This window comes from Lampris incognitus, chromosome 1 (genome assembly GCF_029633865.1).
Source record: "Lampris incognitus isolate fLamInc1 chromosome 1, fLamInc1.hap2, whole genome shotgun sequence".
Classification (NCBI taxonomy): Eukaryota; Metazoa; Chordata; class Actinopteri; order Lampriformes; family Lampridae; genus Lampris; species Lampris incognitus.
Window position 1 is genome coordinate 26,532,949 of NC_079211.1, and position 12,280 is coordinate 26,545,228.

Below are 12,280 nucleotides of genomic sequence, written 5' to 3' on the forward strand. Positions count from 1 at the left end.
CCGTGGTTGTAGGAAATAACTGCTCCACACAACTGTTGTGTACCACAGTACAATTTGTTCTTAGATTAACGTGTTGTTTATAGAATTAGGTGGGATTTAGGAAATGGTGTATTTAACGAAAACATTAAAAGATAACTGTGGCTTTGGATGAAATAGCCTGTTGTAGTAATTTATCCTGATACAGACTAATGATGTAAGAAGACATCTAAATCAATGATTTAGTTAAACGTGGATAGAAATAATGAAAGCCTACCTCTGGTGAGTCCTGTAACGTCCCAAATGCCTCTGCAAAGTCTGATGGACTTTTCTTCAGAGTCTGGTCTGCAGGCAGTGTGTTTTCATTGTAAGATCTCACAAACTTGAAGTCACTGGTTCTAGAGCCCGTTGTCAGATAAGCGTCATAATTGTAAGTGCTGCGTAAAGTTCCTGTTCCGTCAACTTCTGCGTAATTAGGAGGCAGATAAGCACTGGGGATGGCCACCGCTCCATCAAACAACAGTCTGGGTTTTCTCCTGCGACAAAACCTCACACCCAGGATGACAATAATGAAGGTCAGGAAAAAGGTGGAGACTGACACCAGCGCGATGATCAGATAAGAGGTCAGTTTGGAGCTAGTCTCATCATAAGACATGTCTTTCAGTTCCGGCACTTCAGCCAAGTTATCAGAAATCAGTAAATACATGGAACAGGTGGCAGACAGAGAGGGCTGTCCGTCATCTTTCACTGCCACAATAAGATTCTGTTTCATGTTGTCAGATTCAGAAATGTCCCGCTGTGTCCTGATCTCTCCACTGTGGAGACCAATAGTGAAAAGTCCCGGATCAGTGGATTTGACTATATGATAGGACAGCCAGGCGTTCTGTCCGGAGTCTGCATCCACCGCTATCACCTTGGACACCAGAGAGCCCCCGTGAGCTGCTTTGGGGACGAGTTCCGTCATGAAGGAGTGTCCCTCCGGGGCGGGGTAAAGTATCTGAGGACAGTTGTCATTCACATCCGTTATGGAGACACTGACGGTCACGTTGCTGCTGAGTGGAGGAGAACCGTTGTCTCTCGCCATCACGTGAACTTTGAAGCTCCTGAACTGTTCATAATCCAACGACCTGACAGCGTGGATCAGCCCCGTGTCTCCGTTAACGGAGAGATAGGAGGACACCGGGGCACCGTTCACCTCCCCAGGTAAAAGAGAATAAATCACTGTGCCGTTTTGTCTCCAGTCTGGGTCTAGGGCACTAATGGAACATAAAGTAGATCCAGGTTTGTTGTTTTCAGTCACGTAGGCGTTGTAGGACTGCTCCTCAAACACAGGTGGGTTGTCGTTGACGTCAGCTACAGATAAGTGAACACTTTTAGAGGAGGAAAGAGGAGGAGAGCCCTCATCAGTAGCAGTGATTGTGATGTTGTAATCAGACACTAGTTCACGGTCTAGTTCAGCAGTGGTCACCAGAGAATAATAGGTTTTGATAGACGGAACAAGCTTAAAAGGGACATTTTGTTGAATAGAGCAGCGGACCTGTCTGTTACTTTCAGAGTCTCTGTCCTGCACATTAATGATGCCAACCTCTGTACCAGGTGACACGTTCTCAGGTAGCGGGTTGGTCAGTGATTTTAGAAATATCACCGGAGCATTGTCATTGATATCAGTGATCTCAATCATCACTTTGCAATCTGAGGTAAGGCCGTATCCATCTTTGGCTTCTATGCGCATTTCATACGTCGACTCCTCCTCGAAATCCAAACGCCCTATAAGTGTGATCTCACCCGTGGTCTGATCCAACGTAAACACTCGTCTACCGGAGTCCGAAACGCGACTTAATTCATAACTAACCTCGCCATTTATTCCTTGATCAGCATCAGTAGCACGAACAGTAAGAACAGTAGTTCCTATAGGAGAGTCCTCAGGTAAACTTGATCTATACTCGGCCTGGCTAAAAACCGGGGCGTTATCGTTAGCATCCAGCACGGTGACGTGTATGGTAGCCGTGCCTGATCTCTGGGGGCTGCCTCCGTCTAAAGCAGTGAGCAGTAACCTAAACTCCTGTAGCTCCTCGCGGTCTAGCTCTTTATCCAATACCAACTCGGCAATTTTACTCCCATCCGACTTCAGCTTCATTTGCAGCTGCAAGTGATGGTTCGCCTGTAATGCGTAGTTCTGCACCGCGTTTTGCCCAATATCTTCATCGTGTGCCTCGTTCACCCGGAAGCGAGCCCCTTTATAAGCCAACTCGTTGATTTCTATTTTGATTTCTTCTTTCGGGAACAAAGGTGCGTTATCGTTGATATCCTGAATCTGGAGGAAAATACGGCGCAACTCTAAAGGCGCCTCTAAAACCAGATCACATGTCAAAACGCAGGAGGTCTTTCCTCCACAGAGCGCCTCCCTGTCAATCCTGTCACCCACAAGCAGATCCCCCGTGTTATGATTCACATCGCAGTACCGTTTAGGGTTCCCGTCCGCGTCAACGCGGGCTCTGCGAGCCGATAGCTGTCCGACATCTAGCCCCAGATCCTTGGCTATGTTTCCGATGACCGACCCTCGTTTCATTTCCTCGGAAATAGAATAGCTCAAATCTCCGTTAGCAATGTGCATCACGTGAAGGAAAATAGCCAAGCCACAAAGCAGGCCTGGTGCAGAACCTCCATTGTGTCCCATCTTGAGATTTAAAAAAAAGTGGTTATAAGATACGACGTCCAACTGAATAATGAGGGTCAACGAGTACAATTATCAATGTCCTGTTTAGTCAGCACTAGAGCATATTTGAGAAACACACACCGACGAGTCAAGTGTGGGAATAAGAAGACGCAGCCTGGCGAAACAAAGCGGCGGCAGCGGGAGGTGGAGGTGGAGGTGGAGGTGGAGGCGGAGAGGGTTATTGTTTCAACAGCTGGTGAACAGCGACGCTGTGAGTTCCTTTACTTCATTGCACTTGTGATAGAGCATCGTGAAGACAACGTTAATCTACGGCATATCATATCATATTCCTCATATCGTATCTGATATATCAGTGTAGGCTAACGTCACCTTTCCTCGTCAGCGCTCTTCATAACCCGAAGCTGTGCGTAAACGTGCGTAAGGGAAAACAACTTCCATCCATTTTATCTACTCCAGTCGTAGTGCAAGTTACTGAAGCTGATTCTAAAAAAAGAAAAGCAGCATCGTCTTTGCATTTCAAAACATGGTTGCCATGAATCACACCTATCTTTCCGCAACTGAAACTGGTGAGTTAACGTCTAAAATTGCAAACGCGTAACAATTAAACACAAGATCAAACTTTGGAGAGAAACACAAGATGGGTTTTGTTGACTTTTGCGATAGTAGGAATCCACACTGTGTATGCAGCCTGTCAAATCAGTTTTGGTCTCAGGGTTTAAACATGTGAGGGCTCATTGTCCGAAAAAAAAAATACACGTCTATTAGGCCTATAATTGCTTAACCAATTCAGACTTGCAATGCACGGCGGATTCTGGCATACGTTTGATATTAATTCAGAACCACGGACAGTTACTGACATATGAATACGATCAACATCTCGATTTTGCCCCCGGTGTTAAGCGGTATGAATCAAAACCTAAAACTCTCAACTACCCCCCCACACACACACACACACGCACTTTAATTTCAGGGTAAAGCCGTCTGATTAAAGCTTGTTGCCCTGGTGTGCCATACACCGATCAGCTAAAACATTAAAACCACTGACAGGTAAGTGAATAACATTGATTATCTCGTTACAATGGCCCCTGTCAAGGGGTGGGATAGGGGTGGGACAGCCGGGGAACAGTCTGTTGTAAATGCTGTTGAGGGGATAAAACCCAGCAAAAGGGTTCAAATAACGTGCCAAGTTAATCCATCCAGCTCCATTAGCATGTCATTCAACAGGTTCTTGAGAGTGGTATGGCAGCCTGGACGTGTGAATGTGCTCATAGTGTGTCAGGTGAATTAACGTGTATGACGATGGACTGAGTGAAAAGCGTAATGCTACGTCACACCGAAGCACATACATACGGAAACAGATGGAAATACCGATTTAACCTACACTTAAAAACAAGATTGACTTTAATTAAACATTGAAGAAATGCAACAAAGTGCTGGTACATTTACAACGGAAAAATTACATATGTTGAATATTAAAAACATCTGTTGAAAGTATATTTTATCTGACCTGAACTAATTTAAGCCACTTCATGGTAATGAGACGTAAGAAAGGAAAAAAGGACAAGTATCTAAGCTAAAAGTAAAAACAGCTCAAACTTTGAAACGAGTTCAAGTGTTGGATTCGTGATTTCTTTGTATCCTCGTTGAAGACATTATTGCCATTTATCGATTTCGTGAAAGTAAAAAATATAAATTAATTCAAAACAACAAAAAAAACTAAATGGAAGAAATTTGAATAAATTGTATGGACACCAGGTAACTGTATTCATTCACGTTGGTTTCACGCGTTGAGATTAAGTTTTCATGAATGTCACATAATTGCTAAGGTGGAAATTGATGAGCAACATTGTTATCCTACCTCTGGAGAGCCGTTGTTGTCACCAAACAATTCAGCAAAATCAGTTGGACTTTTCTTCAGAGTCTGATCTGCAGGCAGTGTGTTGTCATTGTAAGATCTCACAAACTTGAAGTCACTGGTTCTAGAGCCCGTTGTCAGATAAGCGTCATAATTGTAAGTGCTGCGTAAAGTTCCTGTTCCGTCAACTTCTGCGTAATTAGGAGGCAGATAAGCACTGGGGATGGCCACCGCTCCATCAAACAACAGTCTGGGTTTTCTCCTGCGACAAAACCTCACACCCAGGATGACAATAATGAAGGTCAGGAAAAAGGTGGAGACTGACACCAGCGCGATGATCAGATAAGAGGTCAGTTTGGAGTTAGTCTCATCATAAGACATGTCTTTCAGTTCTGGCACTTCAGCCAAGTTATCAGAAATCAGTAAATACATGGAACAGGTGGCAGACAGAGAGGGCTGTCCGTTATCTTTCACTGCCACAATAAGATTCTGTTTCATGTTGTCAGATTCAGAAATGTCCCGCTGTGTCCTGATCTCTCCACTGTGCAGACTAATAGTGAAAAGTCCCGGATCAGTGGATTTGACTATATGATAGGACAGCCAGGCGTTCTGTCCGGAGTCTGCATCCACCGCTATCACCTTGGACACTAGAGAGCCCGCGTGAGCTGCTTTGGGGACGAGTTCAGTCATGAAGGAGTGTCCCTCCGGGGCGGGGTAAAGTATCTGAGGACAGTTATCATTCACATCCGTTATGAAGACACTGACGGTCACGTTGCTGCTGAGTGGAGGAGAACCGTTGTCTCGCGCCATCACGTGAACTTTAAAGCTCCTGAACTGTTCATAATCCAACGACCTGACAGCGTGGATCAGCCCCGTGTCTCCGTTAACGGAGAGATAGGAGGACACCGGGGCACCGTTCACCTCCCCAGATAAAAGAGAATAAATCACTGTACCGTTTTGTCTCCAGTCTGGGTCTAGGGCACTAACGGAACATAAAGTAGATCCAGGTTTGTTGTTTTCAGTCACGTAGGCGTTGTAGGACTGCTCCTCAAACACAGGTGGGTTGTCGTTGACGTCAGCTACAGATAAGTGAACACTTTTAGAGGAGGAAAGAGGAGGAGAGCCCTCATCAGTAGCAGTGATTGTGATGTTGTAATCAGACACTAGTTCACGGTCTAGTTCAGCAGTGGTCACCAGAGAATAATAGTTCTTGATGGAAGGAACCAGTTTAAAAGGAGCGTTCTGTTGAATGGAGCAGTGGACCTGTTTGTTAATCTCAGAGTCTCTGTCCTGCACGTTAATGATGCCAACCTCTGTACCAGGTGGCGTGTTTTCCGGTATAGCGTTTGTCAGTGATTTAAGAAATATCACTGGCGAATTGTCATTTACATCAGTGATCTCAATAGTCAAGGTGGAGTACGATGCCAGGCCAAGCCTGTCTTTTGCGCTTAGCTGTATTTCATATGAAGACTCTTCCTCAAAATCTAATGGCCCATTGACTTTCACCTCACCGGCCTTCTGGTCGAGGGAGAAAGCATGTCTATTTTTATCCAACACATGATTCAGTTCATAAGTTACTTCACCGTAATCTCCTTCATCAGCATCAGTAGCACTCACAGTTATGACAGTGGTGCCCAAAGGAGAGTTTTCAGGTAAACTTGCTTTATAAGCAGCCTGGCTAAACACTGGGGCGTTATCATTAGCATCCAGTACAGTGACGTGTATCACTACAGTACCTGATCTCTGAGGAGCACCACCATCCAGGGCTGTAAGAATTAAACTGATTTCTTGTTCGATTTCACGATCTAATTCCTTTTCAAGTACGAGCTCACATGACTTACGTCCGCCAGATTTAGTCTCAAAATGAAAAAGAAAATGATCATTATTTTGGAGAATGTATTCCTTCACAGCATTCTCTCCAATATCCGCATCGCGAGCCTCATCTAAAGAAAAGCGAGCTCCTTTGGCTTTAGATTCATGGATCTCCATTTTAATTACATCCTTTGTGAAAAGTGGGGGGTTATCATTGATGTCTTGTATATGGAGACTGACGCGATGCAGCTCCAATGGATTCTCCAGTACCAGGTCCAGTTTTAAAACGCAGGAGGCCTTCTTGCCACAAAGCGCTTCTCTGTCGATCCTCTCGGCAACGGTCAAATCCCCCTTACTCAGATTTATGTCACAGTACCGTCTGGTGTCCCCTTCCGTGTCAATACGAGCCTTTCTTGCAGACAATCTGCCCACTTCCAGTCCGAGATCCTTGGCTATATTCCCGATAACGGTTCCTCGTTTCATCTCTTCGGGAAAAGAGTAGCTGACGTCTCCATACGCCACATGTAACGTAGAAAGAACTAGAGCCCATCTCAAGACGTGGCCTGCGTGTTGCATCCCTTTGTTAGGCATCACTGAGAAAAGCAAGCGCAACTGACCCATTTGGAGGAAAAAATACATCTTCAAACGGCTAATAAAACAACATTGCACGAGAGCTATGTCCGTATAACGGCAGTATGAACAGACGGCTGGGTTATAACGGGTCCTCGCCGCGGTGCGTATCGCGCTGTCTCTGCCAGGCTGTGTTACTGAGGGTGGATATGTGGAGACAGCGCGATGGGCGAGCTCTGTTGGTCTACCGCGGTGAACAGCGACGCTGTGAGCATCCTTCGTTTATTGCAAATATGACACAGGCTCAGAACGAGTCAACAATATACACCACATACTATGAGCCAAATGACACTGTCCTTGTTGACATAGTCGGGCTGATCAAGCTACGACAACATTTAACATGATTGTTCAAGCCGTTTAACCCTACGTGTCATTTGATCCTGTTCAGCACCACACAAAGAGCCACTAGGAATGGTGGATGTTTAACTGCTTTGTGGGTGTCTCTTTCCATCCATTGACTTGAAATATCCAGTCAGAATTATATTGCTATCGCAGTACACCCCTTCCCCATTCACAAACGTTACCAACCCCATAAAAAAACACTTTAATATAAGCATTTGCGCTGGTAGGCAAACCAAAACGAGAAACCCGCTCCCGAATCTAACAACCAGGTGACCGCCAGGACTTGTATCTTTAACCTTCCCCTTCACATGATGATTATCATCTCCAAACTGAGCTTCATGTGTCAGGTTAATAAAATAGTCTAGCATACTTCCGAAAGATGCCTGATATTAGGCAAGTGTTTCAATCTAGTTTACGTGTAACGTGACCCAGTGAATTGAATGTACGAACGCAAGTCCACACAAGTTACGTTACAATTAATGGAGGTCATTTCTGCTTTGTAGCAGATTTCTGTTAGGATCACCTTAAATGTATTATAACAAACACCTTATAAGACCAGGCAAATAATTACTAACATAACAAATTCAAATCTTCATTTGAAGATACAGAGAGAGAGAGAGAGAGAGAGAGAGAGAGAGAGAGAGAGAGAGAGAGAGAGAGAGAGAGAGAGAGAGATGCGCGCACGCACACAAACAATATCCAACTGATAAGAAGAACATGCATGATTAACCAAATATTTGAAAATATGTATCGCTGCCTACCTCATGGGAATCTGCTGGCTGCCCAAATACCTCAGCAAAGTCACTTATGCTTTTCTTCAAAGTCTGGTCTGCAGGCAGTGTGTTGTCATTGTAAGATCTCACAAACTTGAAGTCACTGGTTCTAGAGCCCGTTGTCAGATAAGCGTCATAATTGTAAGTGCTGCGTAAAGTTCCTGTTCCGTCAACTTCTGCGTAATTAGGAGGCAGATAAGCACTGGGGATGGCCACCGCTCCATCAAACAACAGTCTGGGTTTTCTCCTGCGACAAAACCTCACACTCAGGATGACAATAATGAAGGTCAGGAAAAAGGTGGAGACTGACACCAGCGCGATGATCAGATAAGAGGTCAGTTTGGAGTTAGTCTCATCATAAGACATGTCTTTCAGTTCTGGCACTTCAGCCAAGTTATCAGAAATCAGTAAATACATGGAACAGGTGGCAGACAGAGAGGGCTGTCCGTTATCTTTCACTGCCACAATAAGATTCTGTTTCATGTTGTCAGATTCAGAAATGTCCCGCTGTGTCCTGATCTCTCCACTGTGGAGACCAATAGTGAAAAGTCCCGGATCAGTGGATTTGACTATATGATAGGACAGCCAGGCGTTCTGTCCGGAGTCTGCATCCACCGCTATCACCTTGGACACCAGAGAGCCCCCGTGAGCTGCTTTGGGGACGAGTTCAGTCATGAAGGAGTGTCCCTCCGGGGCGGGGTAAAGTATCTGAGGAGAGTTGTCATTCACATCCGTTATGAAGACACTGACGGTCACGTTGCTGCTGAGTGGAGGAGAACCGTTGTCTCTCGCCATCACGTGAACTGTAAAGCTCCTGAACTGTTCATAATCCAACGACCTGACAGCGTGGATCAGCCCCGTGTCTCCGTTAACGGAGAGATAGGAGGACACCGGGGCACCGTTCACCTCCCCAGGTAAAAGAGAATAAATCACTGTACCGTTTTGTCTCCAGTCTGGGTCTAGGGCACTAACGGAACATAAAGTAGATCCAGGTTTGTTGTTTTCAGTCACGTAGGCGTTATAGGACTGCTCCTCAAACCCAGGTGGGTTGTCGTTGACGTCAGCTACAGATAAGTGAACACTTTTAGAGGAGGAAAGAGGAGGAGAGCCCTCATCAGTAGCAGTGATTGTAATGTTGTAATCAGACACTAGTTCACGGTCTAGTTCAGCAGTGGTCACCAGAGAATAATAGTTTTTGATGGAGGGAACCAACTTAAATGGGACATGTTGTTGAACGGAGCAGCGGACCTGTCTGTTATTCTCTGAGTCTCTGTCCTGCACATTAACGATGCCAACCTCTGTACCAGGTGATACGCCCTCTGGCAGGGGGTTAGTCAGAGATTTCAGATATATCACCGGTGCATTATCATTAACATCAGTGATATCTATTATAACCTTTGAATATGACGTAAGCCCCAAACCATCTCTTGCTTTTATTCGCAATTCAAAAGAGTTTACCTCCTCGAAATCGATGGAGCCAATTAGTTTAATTTCCCCTTTTCTGCGATCAATTGAAAATAGTTTCTCATCTTCGTTGGAAACATGTCCGAAATCGTATGTTACCTCTCCATTTATCCCTTCGTCGGCATCTGTGGCAGTGACGGTGACCACAACAGTATCCAGGGGTGAGTTTTCAGGCAGAACGGCTTTATATACAGTCTGGCTAAACACTGGGGCGTTATCATTAGCATCCAGTACAGTGACGTGTATCACTACAGTACCTGATCTCTGTGGAGAGCCTCCATCCAGAGCTGTGAGCAGCAAATTCATTTCTTGCTGTCGTTCTCGATCAAGTTTGTGTTCTAGAACGAGTTCAACTCTATTGTTGTCAACCGTCAGAATAAAATTGTCGTTTTTCTGCAAGTTGTAGCTTTGAACGGAGTTTTGACCTATATCTGCGTCGTGGGCTTCCTCTATGGAGAAACGAGCGCCCTTCTCTGCCGATTCTCCGATTTCCATTTCAATCAATTCATCTTTGAATTGCGGCGAGTTGTCGTTTACATCCAGAACATGAAGAATCACACGATGAAGCTCCAGAGGATTCTCCAACACGAGGTCCACCTTTAAAACACACGACGCTTTCTTGCCGCAGAGGCTATCTCTGTCCATCTTCTCCGATGCGATCAGATCCCCGGTGCTCAGGTTTATGTCACAGTACCGTTTACGGTTCCCCTCTGAGTCCATACGGGCTTTTCGAGAAGACAATCGGTTCACTTCGAGTCCCAGATCCTTGGCGATATTTCCAATAACTGCCCCGTGTTTCATCTCCTCCGGAACAGAATAGCTCAAGTCTCCATGAGCAAGACGCAGCGACAGAATTAAAACAGCGAGGCCACAGAAATGGCCTAGCTCCCAAAATCCTTTGTCTTTCATCGTGAGGCAATAAAGTCGACAGCTTCACCAGATTTTCTTTTTAACTGCAGCAAATCACTCAAAATAAGAGCTCCGGCAGATGCCACTTATTCCAGATTGCACAACGGGGTTTCGCGATAAAGACCTACGTACGTGCATCTGACGGTTCCTCTTGTCCAGACTCTGCTATAATGTTAAAGACAGCAGCCTCACGGGAGGTGCGGATGTGTGCTCTTCCTCTGCTGGTCAACAGCGACGCCAAGAGTCCAATCCGCCGCATTATAATTCTGATTTAACCATTCCACCTCATCAATATAAAATGTTAAAGACATCTGACTGACGTTCACACGGAATAACATGATCCAATGCAATGGATCTGTGTTTCAAGAAGATAAAAACCGTGATTCAGTAGGACAGTTTAAAATGTGCTCTATCGTTTCTAATCGGTTCCAACTGATGAGGGGCACTTGTATGCCCCCCCCCGCAAATAAACACCACGCGTAACGAGGACGTGGTGAAGGCATTGTGCAAACGTGGAGCGCTCTGACAAGTAAACAGCCAAACTTAAACACACAAAAACCTGACTGACTAATCAACAACAGCTTTGTTGCAAATGGGCAACAGGGCAATACTGGACAGGACAAACGACTGGGATGGTGTTGTCACAGCAGGACGAGATATGAGACATGGAAACCAGAACTGGAGCTACCGGAACCGGGAGTCACCATGCCACATTTTCCATGAACATAACCAAATATACAAGAAATCGCATTTCTTAAATGTGTGACAATAGCCATAGTTAATCAGGACTAAAATTATTAATACGATTATAATAGCTATGTGTAATCTATATGTATGCTTTGTAGAAAGATTAAACAAAATTAACATTACAGAATCTTCACATGCTTTTATAAAAAAAGAAACGCGTTGTTTTCTTTCTAAGATCCGATGGGGAACTTTGTTGCCCAACGGGCCTCTGCGTAAAGTCCCATTTGGAAGGACGTGGTGTGATCACATGTGTGGACACAACAACTCGGACAACCGGCGTGATTTACATTAATGCTTTCTCATTTGGTAGACATGTTGGTCCAAAGCAACTTGAGTCAGCAATGGGCAGATAGGACAGATAGTGTGTCTCAATCCAGAGATATTGTGGAGCAATCAATAGTAATCACACCGTAGACAAGACTGCAGGTCATTTCAAGTGAAACTGGTGCAGCGGCGCAATAGGAGCATCAGCATAGTACTGATGCAAAAATAACATACACATTACAAAATGTGCTGTACGATGTCACACATCACTACCACGGATGTCTTATGACGTGCACATAGTGTAAGTGCACAATTATGTAGATCATCAGCTGTGACAGCAGTAAAGCATTCAAATTGCAAATCTGAATTGAAAGACCATGGATTAAGGTAACCCTGGAAAAAGTTAGTTGGTGTCAGTCCTTTCTTGATTGAAATAAATGAGTCTGTAAGACTGGTGTAAGAGGGTGCATGATTCAGTCCCTCAAGAAATGCAGTATCACGCAGAAAACTTACAGTAAAACCAGGAGGTCTCTCATATGAGTACTGACTAGGACTGATTCTACTGAGTTTGCTAGATCAACTGAGCTCGGCAGGGCACAGGGTGGTAAGACCGTGATACTTGCTTCAGCACCTCGGACAGTTACCCAGATATCACGCAGGCTTTTCCTGTCTAATCCGGATGTAACAACATTCGACATGTGTTCACTAATTCTCAACAAACTTGAACTCTGCAGTAACGTCGAAATAGGATAATTTCACCAATTCATGTGTATTTCTTCAAAATAAGAGAAATCGTTATGTTAATGAAATTCGTCACAAAGAAGACGTATC

At 44.8% G+C, this 12,280-nt stretch overlaps 3 protein-coding genes across 3 annotated transcripts in view; all 3 read right to left on the reverse strand.

Annotated features, from left to right (window-relative positions):
• The window catches only part of LOC130122884 (protocadherin gamma-A11-like), a 311,235-nt gene that overhangs the window by 284,136 nt on the left and 14,819 nt on the right, over positions 1 to 12,280 (reverse strand). The window lies entirely within an intron of this gene.
• Positions 4,503 to 6,911, reverse strand: LOC130126584 (protocadherin gamma-A11-like). Its single transcript, XM_056296175.1, has one exon. It carries the CDS (start codon positions 6,909 to 6,911, stop codon positions 4,503 to 4,505), a length of 2,409 nt encoding a protein of 802 aa, XP_056152150.1.
• Positions 8,018 to 10,438, reverse strand: LOC130126593 (protocadherin beta-16-like). The gene has a single exon (XM_056296187.1). It carries the CDS (start codon positions 10,436 to 10,438, stop codon positions 8,018 to 8,020), a length of 2,421 nt encoding a protein of 806 aa, XP_056152162.1.

What these genes read in the sequence shown, in the direction of transcription:
- LOC130126584 (XM_056296175.1), bottom strand. Translation starts at nt 6,911, where the DNA reads ATGCCTAACAAAGGGATGCAACACGCAGGCCACGTCTTGAGATGGGCT.
- LOC130126593 (XM_056296187.1), bottom strand. Translation starts at nt 10,438, where the DNA reads ATGAAAGACAAAGGATTTTGGGAGCTAGGCCATTTCTGTGGCCTCGCT.